The 20488-nt window shown below is 32.7% G+C and overlaps 1 protein-coding gene across 1 annotated transcript in view; it reads left to right on the forward strand.

Moving 5' to 3' along the window:
- Nucleotides 1–9645, forward strand: part of CSMD3 (CUB and Sushi multiple domains 3) — a 181752-nt gene extending 172107 nt beyond the window's left edge. Inside the window, exons 38-40 of the mRNA XM_008578674.1 lie at nt 920–1007; nt 3217–3352; nt 7665–9645. Of these exons, the coding sequence (XP_008576896.1) occupies nt 920–1007; nt 3217–3352; nt 7665–7824 (384 nt within the window). The 3' untranslated portion in view covers nt 7825–9645. The remainder of the gene's footprint in view (nt 1–919; nt 1008–3216; nt 3353–7664) is intronic.
- The last annotated feature ends 10843 nt before the right edge of the window (nt 9646–20488 follow it).

The following is a 20488-nucleotide window of genomic DNA, read 5'->3' on the forward strand; positions in this document are numbered from 1 at the left end:
GGGACAAAAAAAAAAAAAAAAAAAAAAAAAAAAAAAAGGAAAAAGAAATATGCCTCTTAAGACCTAGGCTTACAACTGATTTATCGTCAATCCCACCCACACTCCATTGGCAAATGCAAGTCACAGGACCAAGCCCAACTCAGATAGAAAGTACAGGGAAGACCCATGAAGTTTGGTTGGAGGGGACAGAAAGAATGTATACATGTGGAGCAGTCAGGTAATCTACAAAGTGCAGTATTATTATACACTTAGCCCTCTGTATTTGTGGGTTTCACATCTGTAGATTCAACCAATCTCAGATGGAAAATATTTGAAAAAAAAATGTGTCTATATGGAACATATACAGACTTGTTTTTTCTTATCATTCCCTAAACAATACAGTATAAAAACTATTTTCATAGCTTTTACGTTGTATTAGATATTATAAGTAATCTAGAGATGATTTAAACTATACAGGAGGAGGTGCACAGGTTATATGCAAATACTATGGATATTTTATATCAGGGACGTGAGCATCTGTGGATTATGGTATCAAAGGGAGGTCCTGGAATCAATTTTTTACGGCTATAAGGGTCAAGTGTATTTTAGTTATTATTGACCATTTGTCTCACTCTATTTCATTGTCATTGCCTTTTATTTTGTCACATTAGATTTCTTAGCCTATAAGAAATCTATATCACTACACCATTATATTAAAAATCAACACTCCTTTTTTCAGCATCATAATTATTTAAAATTTTACTTTTGCCTTTGATGATGGAAAATTTGTGCAATTTCTGTGTTTTGCATAGGATGAAGATATAAAGAAAAGGAACTCTGAAATATATTCAGTTCAGAATAAAATTGGGTATTTATTAAGGCTGGTAAAATATAGCTGTGGCCAGTCTTCAGATTTAATCAGACTTTTAAATATTTTTAGGTTTCTGCTGAGCCTGATGGAGCTACTTATGTATTTCAAGGATTTATTCAAGGCAAAGATTACGGGCAATTTGGACTACAAAGACTGGGTAATGTATTCATTTTGATTTTCACGTAGCTCCTTTATTACCCCAGACGTCAAAAGAAAATACACTGGATTTTGTACATTAGGCACACTTACTACATTTTGAATTCTGCATTGTTAGAACTATACACTGATACATTTGATAGCCTTTTAAAATAATCACATTCTTCAAAATATTGGTTCTCTATGTATCAACTCTGTATAATGTTTAGTTTTTCATATCTCTAATAAACATGACAAACTGTCATGCCCTTAAGCAAGTAAAAAGGAGAAAAAGTGATATAGATAAAAAAGAAAATATTAAACTGTAAATTATTTTATCTTATCTCACGAGAACTGTAGTAGTTCTCCTCAGTTTGAATATTGTTGTAATTTTCTTATTCCCCCCAAAGATGTATTGGCACTTGAAGCAATTCATAGGTTCTGGAAAGGGAAAATAACTTTGAAGAATGGGCCCCTTTTGGGGACTTGGTGCTCTTCAAATATGTACATTTTCTGTGGTGGGAAGCACAGAGTTTTGCCATTCTTATTTCCACATCTTCTAATATGTGTGTAAACATTTAACAGTCTTACTAGAATGAAATAAACATAACTTTTGGTGCATAATATTCCTAAGGTTATACTGTCTACCATTATTACTATGTAGCATTGATACATAAATAATAAATTTAGGTTCTAAAAATGAATATTTGACATTAAAAATTCATTACTTTGAACTTTTACATAAATATTCTGAATTGCTGGAATAATACCGTATAGAATAAGGTGCTATTTTTTTTTTTCTTGGACAAGGATGTGGCTTAGCTGCATATAACTGTTTATCAAAAAAGAGAAATTAGCTTTCTCTAAATTAGCAATAATAGTATGTCATTTCACACAACTTAATGTCCTGCCTAATTTATGTTAGTTTTAAAAACAGAATAAAACATTCATTAATATGGTACATTAACACAGTTGTATAATTGAATATGGAACGTTTTTATATAATATTCCCAAAAGTGTCTCAAACACTATAGGTCTAAAACAGAACTTATCATAAAGGAGCTATTTCTTCCTGAAAAAGGACTGTGACTATTTCCTCTTCCCCCATCCCTGTGCCAACGTGTTGACAAACCTGATTTTTCTCATTTTCTATCTCTGATGCCATCGCCATTTACTGTATTTAAAGTAGAATACTTCTAATCCTATGCCTTTTTATTTTTTTTCACCCACACAAACAGATTCTGTTGATTTTACCTATGAAATGTTCTCCAAATCTATCTTTTCATGCTCTTCCTAGTGCTCTAGTTCAAATCTTAATTTTCTTTTTTATATGAGTTGTTGCTACAACCATCTAACTATACCCAGTTCCCTGATGTACTCTCTCAAGTCCATCCCACTCTAGGCTCTGTTTTAAACCTCATTTTTTATCACTGGGTCTTTTATTTCTAAATACCTTCAGTTATCCCACACTGAGGTGGGTGTAAGTTTGAGATGTTTTTCTTTTTATTTGTTTGTTTATTTATTTCATTTTTATTTTTATAAGATTTTTTTTTTTTTTTTTTTTTTTGGCTAGTACGGGGATCTGAACTCATGAGCCTGGTGTTTTAAGGCTGTGCTCTAACCAACTGAGCCCACCTGCCAGCCATGAGCTCTTTAGAATGAAATTTATTCCCTTTCAGAATCTAGCCAAAGTTTATTATTTTAGCCTCCTACTCCTCCCATACACCAGTGCTTGTCGCATCCCCTAAATATGCCACTCACCTTCCCATTTCTAGGTATAGGGTGATTCTGCTTTCTTCTCCATTTGTTGTTCTACTGATTCTTCAAGACCAAGACTCTATAGTATATCCTCCAGAAAACATTCTTAGATGTTGCAGATGGAATTACTCCTTCCCCTTCTAAAACACATTGGCCATTACTTCATACTTGATGTATTACTTATTAATTTCTGTGTAACTCTTCCCACTATTGTATAAGCTCTTCCATTCAGGGACTCTGCTTGTTTTTTAGTCAGTATCTTTTCCTGGAAAATATCTTATAACTCGTAGACATTGTGCAAAAATGACTGGAAATCAGTTGGAGGAGTTACACACATTATTTGTGTTTCCTATGTACATTTCCACATAGATATCTTGAGAATGGAAGAAATTAATTGGTTCATAAAAACAGAAGTCAATTATGATAAAATAGAGCTAATTTTGTATTTATAACTCATTTTTTTTATTTTGTAGGACTGAATGTGTCAGAAGGTTCAAATTCTTCAAATCAACCTCATGGTACAAATAGTAGTTCTGTGGCCATCGCTATTCTTGTGCCTTTTTTTGCACTTATATTTGCAGGATTTGGATTTTATCTTTATAAACAAAGGTGAGTTGATTGATTTTAACTACAGAATGTTTCCCAACTCTATTTCATATTTCTTCTGCTCTAGTTCAAATCCTAATTTCTATTTTTTCCCTTGGGTTGTTGAAATATCTGTGTGTCAACTGTTGCAGTTGTCGAAAACCTTATTTCCCCCACCGACCCCCACAACACCACATATACACACGGTTCTGTTAAATCGCACAAGCATTAAACTTAACCCTTCCTCCTTTTGCCTGTCAGTTTCCTGGTCTAGAATTAATTGTACAAGTTATTTTTACATTATCCATAATGAGACTTTAGAGATATGAAATATAGGTTAAGGTTTAAATTGGAGAGATGGTATCTGCTGCCAATACATTTAGAAATAGGAAGAAGCTTGTATCCAAACCTTTTAGTTCACATGAAAATACTGACTGATTTTACCTAGGCAGACAGATGGTAACATCCTTTAATTCTCTCATTCATCTTCTGTTGTTTTTGAAGACTATGCAGTTAGTATTTTAAATTTGTGATAACTCTAGTATATGGATGTACATATAATTAGTAGGTCCTGTTTGCTCTATCCATTGCAGTATCCTGGTGAGGGGCTTTACTATGCAATTCTCCACTATTTGGGACAATTCCTTATCAGGAAAAAAAATATGTAGGCAACTTGATAATTAAAAGAATATTACCTAAATGCATTTTCTTTAAAATTGGTGTTTTTATTATGTGCCAGTCTGCAATTTCTAAAAATGATTTATTTAATATTACATAAATTTGTAATAATTGTGAATTAAAAGTTGTTTAGGTCTGTCCAATATCAGACCTTATCGATAAAGATTATCGATAAGCTTATTCATAAGAAAAGCTAATCACCCTTTTTTATTGTGGTATAATACATATGCATATAACATTAAACTTACCATTTAAACCATTTTAAAGAGTAAAATTCAGTGGCATTTACCACATTCACAATGTCATACAATCATCACCACCGTATAATTTTAGAACATTTTCATCAACCCCAAAGGAAACTCTGTACTCATAAAGCAGTCACTCCTTATTTTCCTTACCCCCAGCCTCAGGCAACTACAAATCTTTCTCTATTGCTTTGCTTATTATGGATATTTTATATAAATTGGATCATATAATATGTGACACTTGGTGTCTGGCTTCTTAAACTGAGAAGAATATTTTCAAGTTTCATCTATATTCTACTGAACATAAGAACTTTATTTCTTTATATGGCTGAATAGCATTCCACTGTATAGATATACCACATTTTGTTTGAATGTGTCCATTGATCGGTTGATGGATATTTGGGTTGTTTCTCACTATTGACTATTGTGAATAGTGCTGCTATACACATTTGTGTACAAGTTTTTGTTTGAACACTTGTTTTCAATTCTTTTGGGTATATACCCAGGAATGGAATTTCTGGGTTAAAAGGTAATTTTGTGTTTAATTTATTGAGGAACAACCAAAGTGTTTTGCATGGCAGCTGCATTATTTTACACCCCCAAAAGCAATATATAAGGGCTCCACTTTCTCCACAGCCTCGCCAATACTTGTTATTTTCTGTTTTGGGGGGGTTTCTTTTTTTGTGTTTTTATTGTAGCCCTCAGTGTGTGTGAGGTAGTATTTCATTGTGGTTTTGATCTTCCTTTCCATAATTACTAATAGTGTTAAGCATCTTTTATGTGCTCGTTGGCTATTGTCTATCTTTGTTGTAGAAATGCCTATTCAAATATTTTGCCCATTTTTAAATTGGTTGCTTGTCTTACTGTTGTTGTGTTGTAAGAGTTCTTTACATGTTCTGGACACTAGACCTTACTAGATATATCATTCACAAATAGTTTCTCTCTTTCTTGGTAGATTGTATTTTAACCTTCTTGATGGTGTCCTTTCATATACAAAAGTTTTCCATTTTGATGAAGTCAGATTTTTTTTTCTTTTCTTGCTTGTGCTTTTAGTGTCATATCTAAGAAACCATTGCCAAATCCAAAGTTATGAAGATTTACCTGTAATTTTTTCCTAAGACTTTTATAGATTTACCTCTTGTATCTATGACTTTGGTTCATTTTGAATTAATTTTTTAGAAGGCAATGTATTATTTTTTTAACTGACATAATAATGTACATATTTATGGGCTACAGTATGCTATGTTAGTATATGTATACAGTGTGTAATGGCCAATTTAGAGTAATCAGCATATTCATCACCTCAAACATGTATCATTTCTTTGGGTTGGGAACATTCAAAATCCTCCCTTCTAGCTATTTGAGAATATAAAATAAATTATTATTGACTGTTGTCACACTACAGTGATTTAGAACACTGGAACTCATTCCTCCTATCTAGCTGTGGTTTTGTACCTGTTGACCAACTTCTCCCTATCTCCTCCTACCTTTACCCTTCCCAGCCTCTAGCAACCACTATTCTGCACTCTTCTTCTGTGAGACCTTTTAAATTTTCCATATATGAGTGAGAACATGTGTATTTATCTTTGTTAGCCTGGCATATTTCACTCAACATAATGACCTGCAGTTCCATCCATTCATGTCTGCACGTTTATGTCTGAATAGTGTTCCATTATGTATATATACCATGTTTTCTTCATCCATTCATCCACTGGTGGACATTTAGGTTGACTTCATACCTTGGTTGTTGTGAATAGTGCTGCAATAAATATGGGAATGTAGATATCTCTTTGACACACTGATTTCATTTTCTTTGGATGTATGCTTAAGAGTGATTGCTGGATCATGCATGGTAATTCTAGTTTTAGTTTTTTGAGGAAATTCCATATCGCTCTCCATAAAGGCTCCGCATTCCCAGCAACAGTGTCTGAGTTCCTTTTTCTCCACACCATTTCAAGTTAATTTTTGTTTATGGTATGAACTTTTTCTTCTTTAAAGCTTGATGGTATTATTTTTCTTAAAGCTGTTGTTGCTCCTGGTTTTTATTGTAAATCTATTTTGGAAAAAGAGAGAGAAATATGACCCAGTAGAAATACAGAATAAGATGCACCTGGAGAGAGCAAGATATTAGGTTTCTTTCAATAAACCTATGATAGTTTTGTTTTGTTTTGCTTTTAAATTTATTGTTATAGAGATAATCTAACAATTTTTGAAATATAGAAAAATTTAGAAAATGTATTAAGGATAGTAAAATAACATAATATAATAGGAAATACAAATTACAATGAACTTGAGAGTTGAAATTTGTGGTGTTTGGTATAAACAAAAGATTTGAGAAAGAAATTTATTTTAAGATACAACCTTTTTAGGAATTAGGCCCCAGAAACAGATAGAGGCAAGTCTGCCTTTGTCCCATTACAAGTTTCAGCAAATTGCACAATGGGATGTGGGCAAGAGAAATTAGAAATAAGCATTAGTGAAAGGTGGGAGAAATAAAGACATGAACAGGAATTAAAAAAAGACATGAACAGGACTCTTTGGAAACTATTTTCATGACTTTAATATCAGTGTAGTCATTTTTTTCTTTGGGATTTTGGATTTACTTTCTCTAGTGCATATCATTTTAAAAATCAAATTGAGTATTTCTGTTTCTTGGATACTCCAAATATCTTTCCAGATTAGGCCTCAGCATTGTCTACTCCTTGTGGGGTCCCCATTTCCTTACTAGTGTAGATCTGATCCTTATTATCCTTTCAGTCTCAGATTAAATTTTATCTCCTCATAGATATTTTCCTTATTACTTCTCCTAAAGTGACTCCTAGTTACTACTTGTCATATCAAGCATTTTCATTTTCATCATGACAATTCTCGTTACCTACTATTTTTCTTGGTTTACTTATTTTTAACTTATTCATTGTTTTTTATCACTATAATATTTCTGTGAGACTAATGGCTTTGTATACTTTTTAAAAATAATTATATTCCCAATTCCTAGAATCATGCCTGTCACATATGAGATGCTCAGTAAATATTTGATGAATGAATGAATAAGTAATAATGAGATTTAAATTCATCATAATAATTTACTTATATTATACATGATGAGTCATAATAATAATTTATTTCATAAGGAAATTTACAACGATAGCCATAATATTATTTATTTATGCTTATATTACTCATAGTGGTGCTATATATAAATATGTATTGTATGTAAATAACAAAAGTCACTCAGGAGATTTAAAAGTGACAGATTATTCAAGTTTGACTTATTGAGTTTATGGTCTTTCAAGTAATACTTTTAAGTTACATTATTCCCTACAAATGATAATTTAAGTATATTATGTTTGAGGCCTAATCTGCTGTTTCTAGAAGAAAGTTAATACATAGCTAACCAATGTTCTCATTAACAGGACTGCACCCAAAACACAGTATACAGGATGTTCCGTTCATGAAAACAACAATGGCCAAGCAGCTTTCGAAAATCCCATGTATGACACCAATGCGAAGTCAGTGGAAGGGAAGGCAGTACGATTTGATCCCAACTTGAACACGGTTTGCACAATGGTATAACGTGGCAACACTTCACTTTCTCCAGAAGCTTGGAAATTGACACACAAACCAGTGCACATCTAGTTCACTGCTAAACAAATTAAAGCACACTTTTCAGGACTTGCTGGTCATCTTTTCCTGAGGAATGATAGAGTGTTTTTTCATAAACTGGACCATAATTCTTCTTCATGTTTATCATGGAGAGTTTTACAGAAATTTGGCTGCACTCTGAGAGTGCTTTCTCACAGTTTATTTGCTTTTTTAAAAAAGGAGATTATTCTAAAACATAAACTTATTTGCATATATTGGAGGAGCATCCACTATCAGTATTTCTGTGCTTTATAAACTATATTAGAGGGACTGGGTTTAAAAAAAACAAAAAGATATAGGGTAGAAAATAAGAGCTATACTTACAAGAGTCAATAGATCACTGACTTCTCTTTAACTGTCATGAGCTACATCACGTCTGTAAGTCTGCATTTCATACCACTGTATCAACTATTAATTCTTGTTAATTGAGGCATTGTTTTCCTTATTTCCATGGTTATTTAAAATTGAGTCATACATTTAAATGTTTATAAGCTAATTTATGCCACAAAAGATATAAAGTTGCCCACTCTGGTTTGACTCTTTTTGTTCTTTGATATCCTATTGCTATTTGTTTTTTAGATTGGTCGTCATAGTTTCTCCAAATGGCAAGGTCCTTGTGCTACCCTCCTGATTTCCCCATTATGGAGTAACCAGTATTATTCAGTGGTCATGGGGTAGTGTTTAAATCCTTGCTTCAATATGTTTTGTCATCCAGCAGCGATTTTGGCTGGCAAAAAATTATCTATAGTCTATAAGGATGATTATTTTGCAGTTATCTGAGACTCCAAAATTACCATCTTTTACCAAACTTACCAGTGTTTTTGAAAGACCAAGTAGAACCTATTAATAATTTACTACATTTAGTTTATGATATATTTACATTTCCTTCCATTTGAGCCTCCAATTTTAACATTATTTTGACACTTTTAACTTTCATCTAACAATGAGTTGGCAATATAGTTTGGTCCAGCTCCTAAACAAATGACTTAAAATTTTTTCTTCCAAATTACCCATATAAATTTGTTTACTAAAGTTGTGGACTTATCAAATTTTCATATATTTTAAAATTTCTATACACTTACTCTTTAAAAGCAGGTTTCAGACAGACCAAATTTCTTTCATTGTCATATTAATGTAAGTATTTATAAGTTATTGGTGGCTTCCTTACAACTGTATCATCCAGTGATGTCAGCATCTTTATTTAATAGGTCATTGTCTTCCTTTTTAGAGCATGTTTTAATTCATTTAATAAAATTATGTACCCAGTGTGAACTCTTTGTTGTTGTCCCTTCCAAATATGGATAATCCTGTGAACAGTCTCAACTTTTTGTATCATGAGACAGAGTGCCTAAGAGAAACCATTGCACCGGAGTGCTGCTTGGATCTATCTCTACAACATTTAGTGGATTTCTTGTAAACCACTCTGAGATACATTGTTTTGGAAATTCATTCAATTTTCTCAACATTGTATTCTACTGACAGGATGCAGTTTTAAATTTTATGCCATCAGTTATTTATTCTTGTTTATTCAAATGACTGCAATAACAATGATTCATTCATTAATGTTAAAGTTAATACATTTAAGATCTTGTTTAAACAATGTTTCTTCTGCAACTGGCTACTCCTCTTATATTAATGCATACACTTTTGTAAAGAAGTATATTTTTATGAAAAAAAAAACTTTGTAAAAGTATGATGTAAATTTTCAGTGCAATGTAAACAAAATAAAAATGGATAATTGCTTTTGTAAAATGTGTATTCCTTTCAAAATGATCTGCAGCTGCCCAGGCTAGTGACAAAAATAAACAGCCCATGTTTATTTGGTGTTTTTAAAAGTTTCAGCACTGCATATTATATGTATATATATTTAGTTAGCAACATAATAATGAAATATGGGTGTTTTCCTTTTTCATATTCCACAGTTCCCCAAGTATGACACTCTTTTAGAGGTAAACAGATTCCCAGTAAACATAATAGTACATTAAGAACCTTATCTTAGAATTTTTCTTTAATATAAATATTTTAACAATACTATATAAATTTAGATACACCTTATGTTTTCTAATGTTTTCATAGTATATTTCCATAGACATACTTATGTTTAGCATGCTTCATGGATATGAACTCAATAACCTTTTGAATAGCTACATTAAAATAATAGTCAAAAACAAATCTATTTTTGCCAGGATATAGGATTTCCACAAATAAGTGGAACATGTGAACATTTGTATTCAGGAAAGTTACTAAGTTTCTATGAAGTTAAAATCACAAGTTAGGTTCACTTTTATAGGAGAACATTTTCCATAATATAGTGTTTTTCTACTTCACAACCTCAAACTCTAGTGTTTCTAATCACTCTCTTGATATAATTGTAGTCTGTTAACTTTGTTACCTCCCCCTTCACTAATTTCATGTCGTCTATATTTTTCCTTATTGTTGTCTTTGTTTTTATCCTTTATTGTGTGTTTTTGTTCTGCTTATTAATTTGTTTTATCTCTTCCGATACTGAATATTCTTCCCTTCTTTTCCGGCTCTTCTGCTTTTTAGCCTTTCACTATTCCTCTTTTTGCTATTTTTCTTCATCTTCATTGTTTATCCTTAGCTTTCTCAAAAGTTAGCAGCCATTTTAGAGGAAATAATTTAAAAGAGCCTTGTTGCACTTCCTATCTACTTAATATTAAAGGACGTAGATTCCACTCAGAATTTCTAGACACTGGAACCCGACGAATGATTATGGATATAGACCAAAGGGCAATATTTATTTTACCTGTGCTTATTATTTACAATTGAGAAAAAAAGAACATAACATTGTCTGAAAGAGTCAATAAAATTACTGGATGATACTTGCTCAAAGAAAATGAGAATGTATTGCATGTCCAGGTATTAATCTGTGAATATCTGCAAATTTAAAGTAGGCATCACTTAAGTAAGGTTAAAAAACCAAATTCTATGGAATTATAAAAGCACATAAGTTCAAGAAGGAATTTAGAACGGGTAGTTTGAATTTTGGCTAAAAGAAATATTGATTTGTTTATTTTTTTTAGGATGAGTTTGTAGGTAAGGGAATATTAATCTGAAAAGATATACATATTGTAAAATCTGAGAAATATCTTTCTGTCATCATGTTCATGAGTTTGGTGTTCTCAAGTAATTTAAGAGCAGATTTAGAAGTTACTAGGGAATGGACATGGCCAGTGGATATTAGATTTCATTCTTCAGTACAGAAACAAATGGAACTAGTGAACACCTGCCAGATACTTTCCCAACTTTTAATAAGTCCCCATGTGTAGTCATTTTATTAGTTTTGGAAAAGAAGTGCATTCCGTACATTCAAATTTATAGCTGTAAGTTGTTTTTCAAAATACAAAACAGGAAATCTGTGTTTAAACTCTCATAAGATCCAAATCTTGCTTGTAACTATTAGCATGCCTATGAAAATAAGGATGAACTTATGTGCAGGACCAATGAGATGTATAGATGTAGAGAAAAATATAGAACCATCTTCATGTTATGAATTAAAGAGAACCCAAAGGCTTTCCTCCTCAGCAAGTATCTTCTCTCACACTCTTGAGTTAAGATTTTACATCTCCAGAAGGAACTTATTAGAAACAGATATGTTATCTGGAGAATATCCTATGACAGCATTATTCCAATCATAGTTCCAATGAGCCAATTAACACAGCTATTAAAGAGAAATTCAGTAAAGCAAGCCAGAACTTCTTTGAAGCCTACGGTCTCCTTTTCTGGATGATGTTTTTACATGTGTACAATAAAACAGAAAGGAAATTAATTACAATAAAATAGATATAAAATATTTTAAAATAGTCTAGCACATATAATAATATATACATATATTAGTACATACTAATGTATATATAAAAATACATTTCTCTACTGAAACAAATAGGCAGGGGGCTAATAATTTCTATAGTTTTGAAGAATAGTAATCAAAAGCAATATTTTGAGATATTCATAACATTTAACATGACATGAAAATATGTGATTTTTATTGGTGAAAAAATCACTGATTATTTTTGCTTAGCTCTATTTATTGATTTTTATTGAAACATAGTTGATTGTACTCTGTGGTGTACACAGTTGAATATCAATACCTGTGTGCAATATGTGATGCTCAAATTGGGATAATTAGCATTCAACATTATGCAATGTAATTGTTTTTTTGGCCCTTTACTAATTCCTTCTTTACCCACTCCTCATCCCCCTTTCCCACCTCGGGTAACCTCAGTTTTGTTCTCTCTCTCCTTTTGAAAGTTCAACATATTATTATGATTGTTGTATCTCTCTTTCTTTTTATTTGTTTACTTTTTTTAGCTCTCACTTATGAGTAAGGATATGTGGTATTTCTCTTTCTGTGCCTGGCTTCTTTCACTTAACATAATTTTCTCTAAGTTCATCCATGTTGCTGCAAATGGCAGTATTTTGTTCTTTTTTATGGCAGAATAGTATTCAATTGCATAAATATACCATATTTTCCTTATCTAGTCAATCAACAATGAATATTTAGGCTGGTTCCAACGCTTTGCTATAGTAAATAGAGGTACGATAAACATGGGGGGCAGGTATCCCTTTGGCATGATGATTTCCATTCCATTTCCAGAAGTGGGATTGCTGGATCCTATGGATGTTCTATCTGTAGCTGTTTGAGGAACCTCCAAACTGTTTTCCATAATTTACCTAACTTTATAATTGAAGGAAATACCATCTTTTAAGTAGAAGATTAGTGAAGGTAAAGGTATAATTTTTTTCCTATCCAAATTTACAAACTCTTTGAATTCTATCTGCATAACAGGCTAAGAATCTGGCCTTCTAGTTGAAATTATAGCAAGTACATTGTGATGGGGGAGGAAAGAAGGCATAGAGTCTGCTCTCTTGTGCTATGAGCAATCAACACGAAGTGCTTAATTTGGGCCTTCATTACCAAACACCAGCTTAAAGTCAAATGGACTCTAAGAATAAATCTCTAATGGAAAGGAGTGGATATAAATAGTAAAATGTCATTAACCAATTAATTTACTAACACAGCAAATATTTTCTTGCATTAAACATGTGTACACTATTCTGCTAGGGGGTGTAATGGATACTGGAAAAATAAAAATATAAAAAACATTGATTATATCTAAAAATAACTTAAAATCTTGTCAAGCTATAAAACAAAACAAAACTTTGAAGTATATCTAAGAGATAGCACACAATAACTCTATATGATATCTGTGGTATATCTATGTAGGTTTTTATTCTTTACTAGTTTTCATTAATTGAAATAGACTTTTACGAATTACGAAAGAGGAATTTAACAAATTTTAGTCTATTGAATGAGATATCTTCTTTTAACCTAATGATTAATATAGAAATGATTTTGGCTATATGGCATCAATACATATTTTCAGAATATTCATAAATTGATGAAGTTAATTACTATGAAAACTTCAGATTAGGTCGATTTAGTATCATAGAAAACTTGGAAAATTTCTCGGCAAAATGATCATAGGCTGTTCACAATTTCAATGGGAAATGTATGGTTACTTTTCCTTTTTATTTTATCTGTACATATTCCATTGGGAATCTTTATTAGTTGATGCTTCATCTACAAAATGTAATTTGAAGTTTAATTGTAGGAAAAAAGCACCCATAATTTCAACAAAAATCAATTAGACAAGCCAATGAGACAAAGGTCAAATTTATATTTTAAAATATGTTATCTATTGAATAAGGGAAACCAGTATAACTTTCAGCCTAGTAATTCTAGTCTTAATATGTTATTCCAAGGAAATAATCAGAGATGGGTATTTCATATGACTTCCCCAAATCATGTGTTGTTTGTATATGGTGAAAAATATATCACTAGTCAGCAATGTGTAAACAACATGAGTATTCACTGATCTGGGGTTGTATTGGAAATCACCATACATTTATAACTAATTATTAAATATCATGCTCAAAGTATAACAATGTAGAGAAGACTTCCATGTTCAAAACAAAAATGACAATCTCTCTTTCTGTCTCTATGTCTCTATCTCTGTCTCTATGTCTCTCGCTCTCTCTCTCTCTCTCTCCCTTTTCTCTCTCTCTTTCTCCCAAATACACACATGTACAAATACAAATGTTTTAAAGCAAAGAATAAAATGTAAATGGGCTGGCTGATTAGCTCAGTTGGTTAGAGCATGATGCTGATAACACCGAGACCCAGGGTTCAATCCCTGTACTGGCCAGCCACCAAGAACAAAAACCAAAACCAAACAAACAAAAATAAATAAAATATAAATAGTAGTTATATATGCTTATCAGGAGTGTGATTTAAAATTTTTCGATTTTTTTCCCAGAGTGCATATATGCTAATTTTATTATAAAAAAATAGTTTTAAACAAAAAATAGTGTGAAATTTGAAAAGTAGATTTTATTTTGATGATAACTTTGCTTGGAAGAATGTCCAGACCCAGAAGCATGGTTGTAGACCCTGAGTTTAGGAGATTCATTCACGTAAACTATGAAAAATCACATGGCCAAAAATAGTTATGAAAACCTTGCATAGAACATGTTTCCTCCCAAAATTCTCACATTTAACATATTAAGGTAAATCTTGAATATTGAAGATGAAAATAAAAATGAAATACAATTGACTTTGAACAACAAGGGTTTGAACTGAACAGGTCCACTTATGTGCAGGTTTTTTAGTTTTTTTTTTTTTTTTTCAGCCAGTCTCGGAAAATAAAATATTCAAGGAGATGTCGTATCCACATATAATAAGGGCAGGCTTTTCATTAATGCAGGTTCTGCAAGGCCTACTGTGGGACTTGAGAATTCCCAGATTTTAGTATATGGCCAGGTGAGAAATGAGGAAGTTTGGAGTGGTGGGAAGGTAGTGGGTGGAGTCCTGAAATTAATCCCCAGAGATAGTGAGGTACATTCGTGATTCCTAAAATATTTATCAATGAAAAGCCTATTAGCATTACATAGACTGCCAGCATTTCTTGAAATATAATTTAGGAAAAAAAATCTGTGTCACCTTTGGCATGTTGGGAAGATACATATAAGCATATATAAATATTTAGGGTTCCAATTAGTCTACATGTTAGCTTTTCTCTAACTTAACCAAATATTCCAACCATATTATTTATCTTAATTGATATATCTTGTTTAACACCTCCAGCTGTAGACAGAAAAACACATTAGACTAAAAAAAAATTTCATTACAAATACCAGTATTTTGCTGGAATGGGCTTTAGTTGCAGCACAAGGATTCTCTCACCCTAATTATTGTAATCCACAAAGGTGCCTGGGTGAGGAAAACAATTCATATTTTCAAAGTATTAGTAAGAAGAAAATATACTAAGGTATCAATACATAACTAGCCACCTTTCAGAGAAAGTCAAAAATAATATTTTTGCTTTAAGAGCATTTTATTGCCAATGAATCACATGTAACAGAAAATGCACAGAAATATATTATCTGTTTATTTTGTTTTCTCATAATTTTATCCTCTTTGCCACCTACCCATAGTAGCTTTCAAAGTCTCCCAAGCAAAGTGAGTTTGTTAAGACTCTATACTCCCATAGCCTTTCTTATCTACGTTAATTATACCTAACATATGAATGCATTTGTGTGATGAAGTGTCTGACCAGCCTCTAAATTGTGCGATCCCTTCCAAGATCGGATCTTGTTCATCTTCATATCTCACTTTCAGTGAGGGAGGCTGGGATCGAAGTTGGAAGAAATATTAATATTTATTTATATTCATTACTTATCTGGGAGGATGCTAGGTAAATATGTATTTAGCATTATGTACAAAATATAATAAATGTAATACTTTTGTAGCAATTCTGTAAAAAGGGTATGTAAATCCTTGTGTAGAATTACTAGCATAAAATAAATGCTAAATAAGTGCTCTTTGAATAAAATCAACCCTACATTTTTCTCTTACTCAAGGGCTGACTCTACAAAATCATTCTGCTTTGTGTTAATGCTATGTAATGTTCAGGAATGATGTGTAGCAATCATTCTTGAAAGTATTTTCTGGGAAATACAACATGATCAAAGGTAGAAATGACACTAAAATATTATTAAAATAAATTGCATAAGAACTCAAATGCTTGGTGTTTTTTATAATTGGGCTATTTTAAAATAATTTCTTACTCAAATTTGCTCAACTAAGAAAAGATTTCTTTAATTAAGATCCTATGCAAAGGCTTTTGATGTGAAAAAAGTACAGATTTCTCAGCATAATTTGGAATGTTGGATAAAATTGGTATATTATTCATTAGGCCTAACTGGATATTGACTTTATATAGAGAGAAGTCTTTGGAAATTTCTTAACAATGGAATGACAAGTGGCTGTACAGTGAATACCTCATCAGTGTTCTCTAGGAGACTTCTTTCAGCAATTTCTACATCTCTTTTAGGAAGTGTGTCAATAATTAACCAATGTAAACTCTTTACTAAATTAAAAGTTATTTGACAATTATTTTCTTTCTTTGTAGCAAAATGTACTTTAATATTGGCTATAATTTTTTCTCACCTAACACGACTGTTTTGCATTTATTTGATATTAAATGAGTCAGTGTCAATGTCCTTCAGGCAAGGACCACAAGACCACACATGTGTTTGAACAAATTGGGTTTATTACTTATTACAATGAGGGAGAATGAATATCATGAGAACAATGGGATATCTCAGTAACAGAGTGTTAGGTTGGACTTCTTGTAGGATTTAGGCTTGTGTTAGATGAGTTTAAGGAGTGTTTAAAGAAGTGGGACTTTTCTATGGGTTGGAAGCTGGGGTAATTCTTGAATATTTTAATAAATTTTAAAGAAAGTGAAACACTAGGCAGAAGTTAAGCTATAATTTGGTAAAGAAGTAACAGTTTCTCATATTAGTCAGAACAGGGGAATGCTTGGTCATTTTTGTGTCTTGGACAATGTTCATGGTTTGTCTTTGTTCAGACCTAATTTTGGAGTGGTTGTGTTACTGTCTCGATTCATCATAGTCATCTAATGTTGATGGTTTGTGAGATTGTTCAGGTTCAACATAGGAACATCAGGGCTGTGATGCTAGACCAGCTTGTAGCAACACCACATCCTAGATGATTGTACTGGGCCAGCTTCGGAACGTTAGAGGTTGCTTTTCTCTTTCCTAAATGTGTTCTACTTTGGACTAAATGCTAGCAAGAGTTGCACTGAAATTTAGACTCAGATAAAAAAAAAAAATGCAACCTCTTTGTTTCTTCCTTTACTTTTAGTTGAAGAAATATGCTAACTCAGTTGCAGGATTTTGCAGTAATGTAGTTAATTAAAATACCTTATTAAAAGATTATTGCTGCAGGAGATTATTTGTTATCTGAATGCACAGATTTTTTATTACAACATTTATAAAAATAGATGTATATGAATATGTATAATTTATGATAATAGATTTTTAGCAAACTATAGATATATCTTCATGAATACCAAACACATATTTAGGAAAGATTTAAATAGCACATATAGATGTTCTTTTCATAATATGACAACTAAATATCCATTTTAAAAGTAGTTGCAAACTAATATGTACAGTGGTTGAAGTGTCTAGGTAATGAGTATATCATTAGATAAAGTGGATTTTTGTTTGTATATTATTAGATAAAGTGGATTTTTGTCTGTTATTGGCATTCCTGAGAAAACACTTTTTACCCATTTAAAAACTTGTTTTAAAACTTTCACCTTGGGCCGGGCCCATGGCACACTTGGGAGAGTGCGGCGCTGGGAGCTCAGCAACGCTCCCGCTGCAGGTTCGGATCCTATATAGGACTGACTGGTGCACTCACTGGCTGAGCGCAGTGCGGACAACACCACACCAAGGGTTGCGATCCCCTTACCAGTCACCCAAAAAAAAAAAAAAAAAAAAAAAAAAAAAAACACTTTCACCTAAATCTCAGCATGTCAAATTAGACAGATAGTTTTCAAATTTGTGTGGCATCCATCTGAATGATTGGCACCCCATCTATTAGATTATTCATGCCCGTTATATGTGTGTCATCTCCAAGAATTCCCTCACCTTCATTTCCTTTAGCCAGTGTATGACATCATGTCAATTTTACCTACTACATATTTCTTAGATCCATTTATTCTTTTCCCACCCCATTGCCAACAACCTAGCCCAAAGTATTATTGTCTTTCTCTTGGACTACTCAGTGCAATAGATTCCTAAGTCCACTTTCCTCACCTAATACTGTCTTTTTCTAATCTGTTTTCTATATAACAGCCAGAGAGAGGTTTCAAGCCACAAATCTTATGTAACAAGTAGTCTAATAATGTCTATTCAAATTACTCATGAAGCATAGAGGATAAAGTGATTGATCTTGTTGGATGAGGCTGACTCTAAAATAAAACATTTTTGAGTTTATTCATGAAGGATAAAGAAGAGGTAGGTAGGTGGTGATGGAGAATAGTAAGAAAGGGAAGATGTGAGGCATAGTAGCCACACATGTGTATAATATAGAGAGATACAGATGTGGAAGAATAAACCTAGTTATTTAGTAGTTCTGAAGCACAGGGTGCATTTGGATGAAAGATAAAAGATGAGATTCAAAATTTTGGGAAGTACAAGATCAAGAGACTGTCTGTATGCTGTGCTATGGAAGTTCAACCTTTCTTTGTATTAGATTGGGAGCCAATGACAATTTTAAATATTTGGAAGCAGTATTAAATTTTCATTTTTTTTTTTTTTTTAAATCACTCTTGCAAAGAAAGAAAGACAGTATTAAAGGCGATGGGTTAAAAGGTAAATAATATTGAGGAAGAGGGTTTGGGAAGGCCCAGTAGTTGGTCTCAACCCGTCTCATCCTCTAGCAGATTCTTGACTCTGCTATGGGAAAGAATTCAAGGATAGAGTCACAGCACAAAGTAAAAACAAGTTTAATGTAACAAGAAGTACATGCTTTACAGAGGAAGTGTGGCTAAGCTCCCAAGACTGAGAAAGGTCTGTACCAAGTTTAACATATAAGTGAGAAATGCATATTTAATGCTTAGTACCAAGTGTCTACAGATTGAGCAAAAGCCACAGAAATAAGTTTAACATAAAACTAAAGTATATACACTCCTCTTGCTGAAGTGCAGGAGGGCCCCAGGAAAGTGAGCAACCAACTGCAGCAAGTTTAATACCAAAGTAAGAAGTACAAATTTACAGACAAAGGACAGGCTGGTCCCAGAGTGAACAGCAGCCTGCTAAAGACCAGTTCGATACAAAAAGAAAGAAACTCATACCTCAGGCGAAGTGCGGGCTGGACCCCAAAAGAATGAGCAACAGCCCCGCCTTCTACCCAGATTCAACTTTTATAGTATCACTATCTAAAACACATTCGCATTATCTAATGAATAGTTAACTAAGAGGGTGGTTCCCAGTTATTTAACATAGTCTTGCACATGCTCAGTTGGTCTCTTTTAAGAGTCCACTCATTGGCTAAATGCCAGCATACCCACTGGAAAACACCTAGAATACTCAGTGCCCTCACGTGCCTCTACTGGAAGGTAATTCAAAAGATAAACTCCCCTCTACTGAGCATGCTCAGTTGTTGGGGCTATATAAATCCTTTTTACAAGCATGCTCAGCTATTGGAGCAATACAAATCTGTCCCTTGTGGTCTCACTTTCCCCCTGTTGGTGCCAAAAATAGATGCGATCAGCACACAACTCTCCTCTAGGAGAAGAACTAAAGGAGGGGACTAAGACCTTGGGGAGTGGCTTGAAATTCAGAGGAGTGTCCTGAAACCAGAACCTAGGGAAACTAAGCACCTCTTATCATATCAAAAGTTCAGTTGGAAAAACATTATTCTAATGAGGACTATCAGGACTCTGCAGTTCTTATCTGTCTTGAAGAGGAGGTGTGCATTGGAGTGATATAGAGGAGATGGGCTGAGAAAAATATATAAAGATTGAATGTGCACAATGATGGAGAACAGCAGTGGATAAAAGAAGAAGTCTAAATGGGCTTCTCAGTTTTTTGCCTTGAATAATATGGTTGAAGACTGTTAATGCTGGTCAAAGTAAAGTACAAGAGAAATAACATCCAAGTTGATCAACATAGGAGTTTTTGAGCCCAATTTTAAATATATAGAGTTTCTGGGACTCATTCCTATCTCAAATAGGTACAGATGATCCTCGGTTTATGATGGGATCACATCCCAATGCACCCATCATAAATTGAAAATACCATAAATTGAAAATTAATTTAATACACCTAATCTAGGGAGTATCATAGCTTAGCCTAGCTTACCTTAAACATGTTCAAAACACTTACATAACCAAAATCATCTAACACAAATCCTATTTTATTAAAAGAATATTGAATATTTCATGTAATTTATTGAATACGGTACTGAAAATAAAAACAGAATGGCTATACGAATACCCAAAATACAGTGTCTACTGAATGCATACCGCTTTTGCACCGTCTAGTCGAAAAATCGTGTCAGACCATTGTAAGTTGGGGACTGTCTGTACCTATGAATGTGAATTATTCTAAAGTATGGGAATTATGAGAGCAATTTTGATTTGGAATTAACTTTTATATATATATGATACTGTAGAAGCTAAACCTGGTTGTG

This window comes from Galeopterus variegatus, unplaced genomic scaffold, assembly GCF_000696425.1.
Source record: "Galeopterus variegatus unplaced genomic scaffold, G_variegatus-3.0.2 Scaffold1739, whole genome shotgun sequence".
Taxonomy (NCBI): Eukaryota; Metazoa; Chordata; class Mammalia; order Dermoptera; family Cynocephalidae; genus Galeopterus; species Galeopterus variegatus.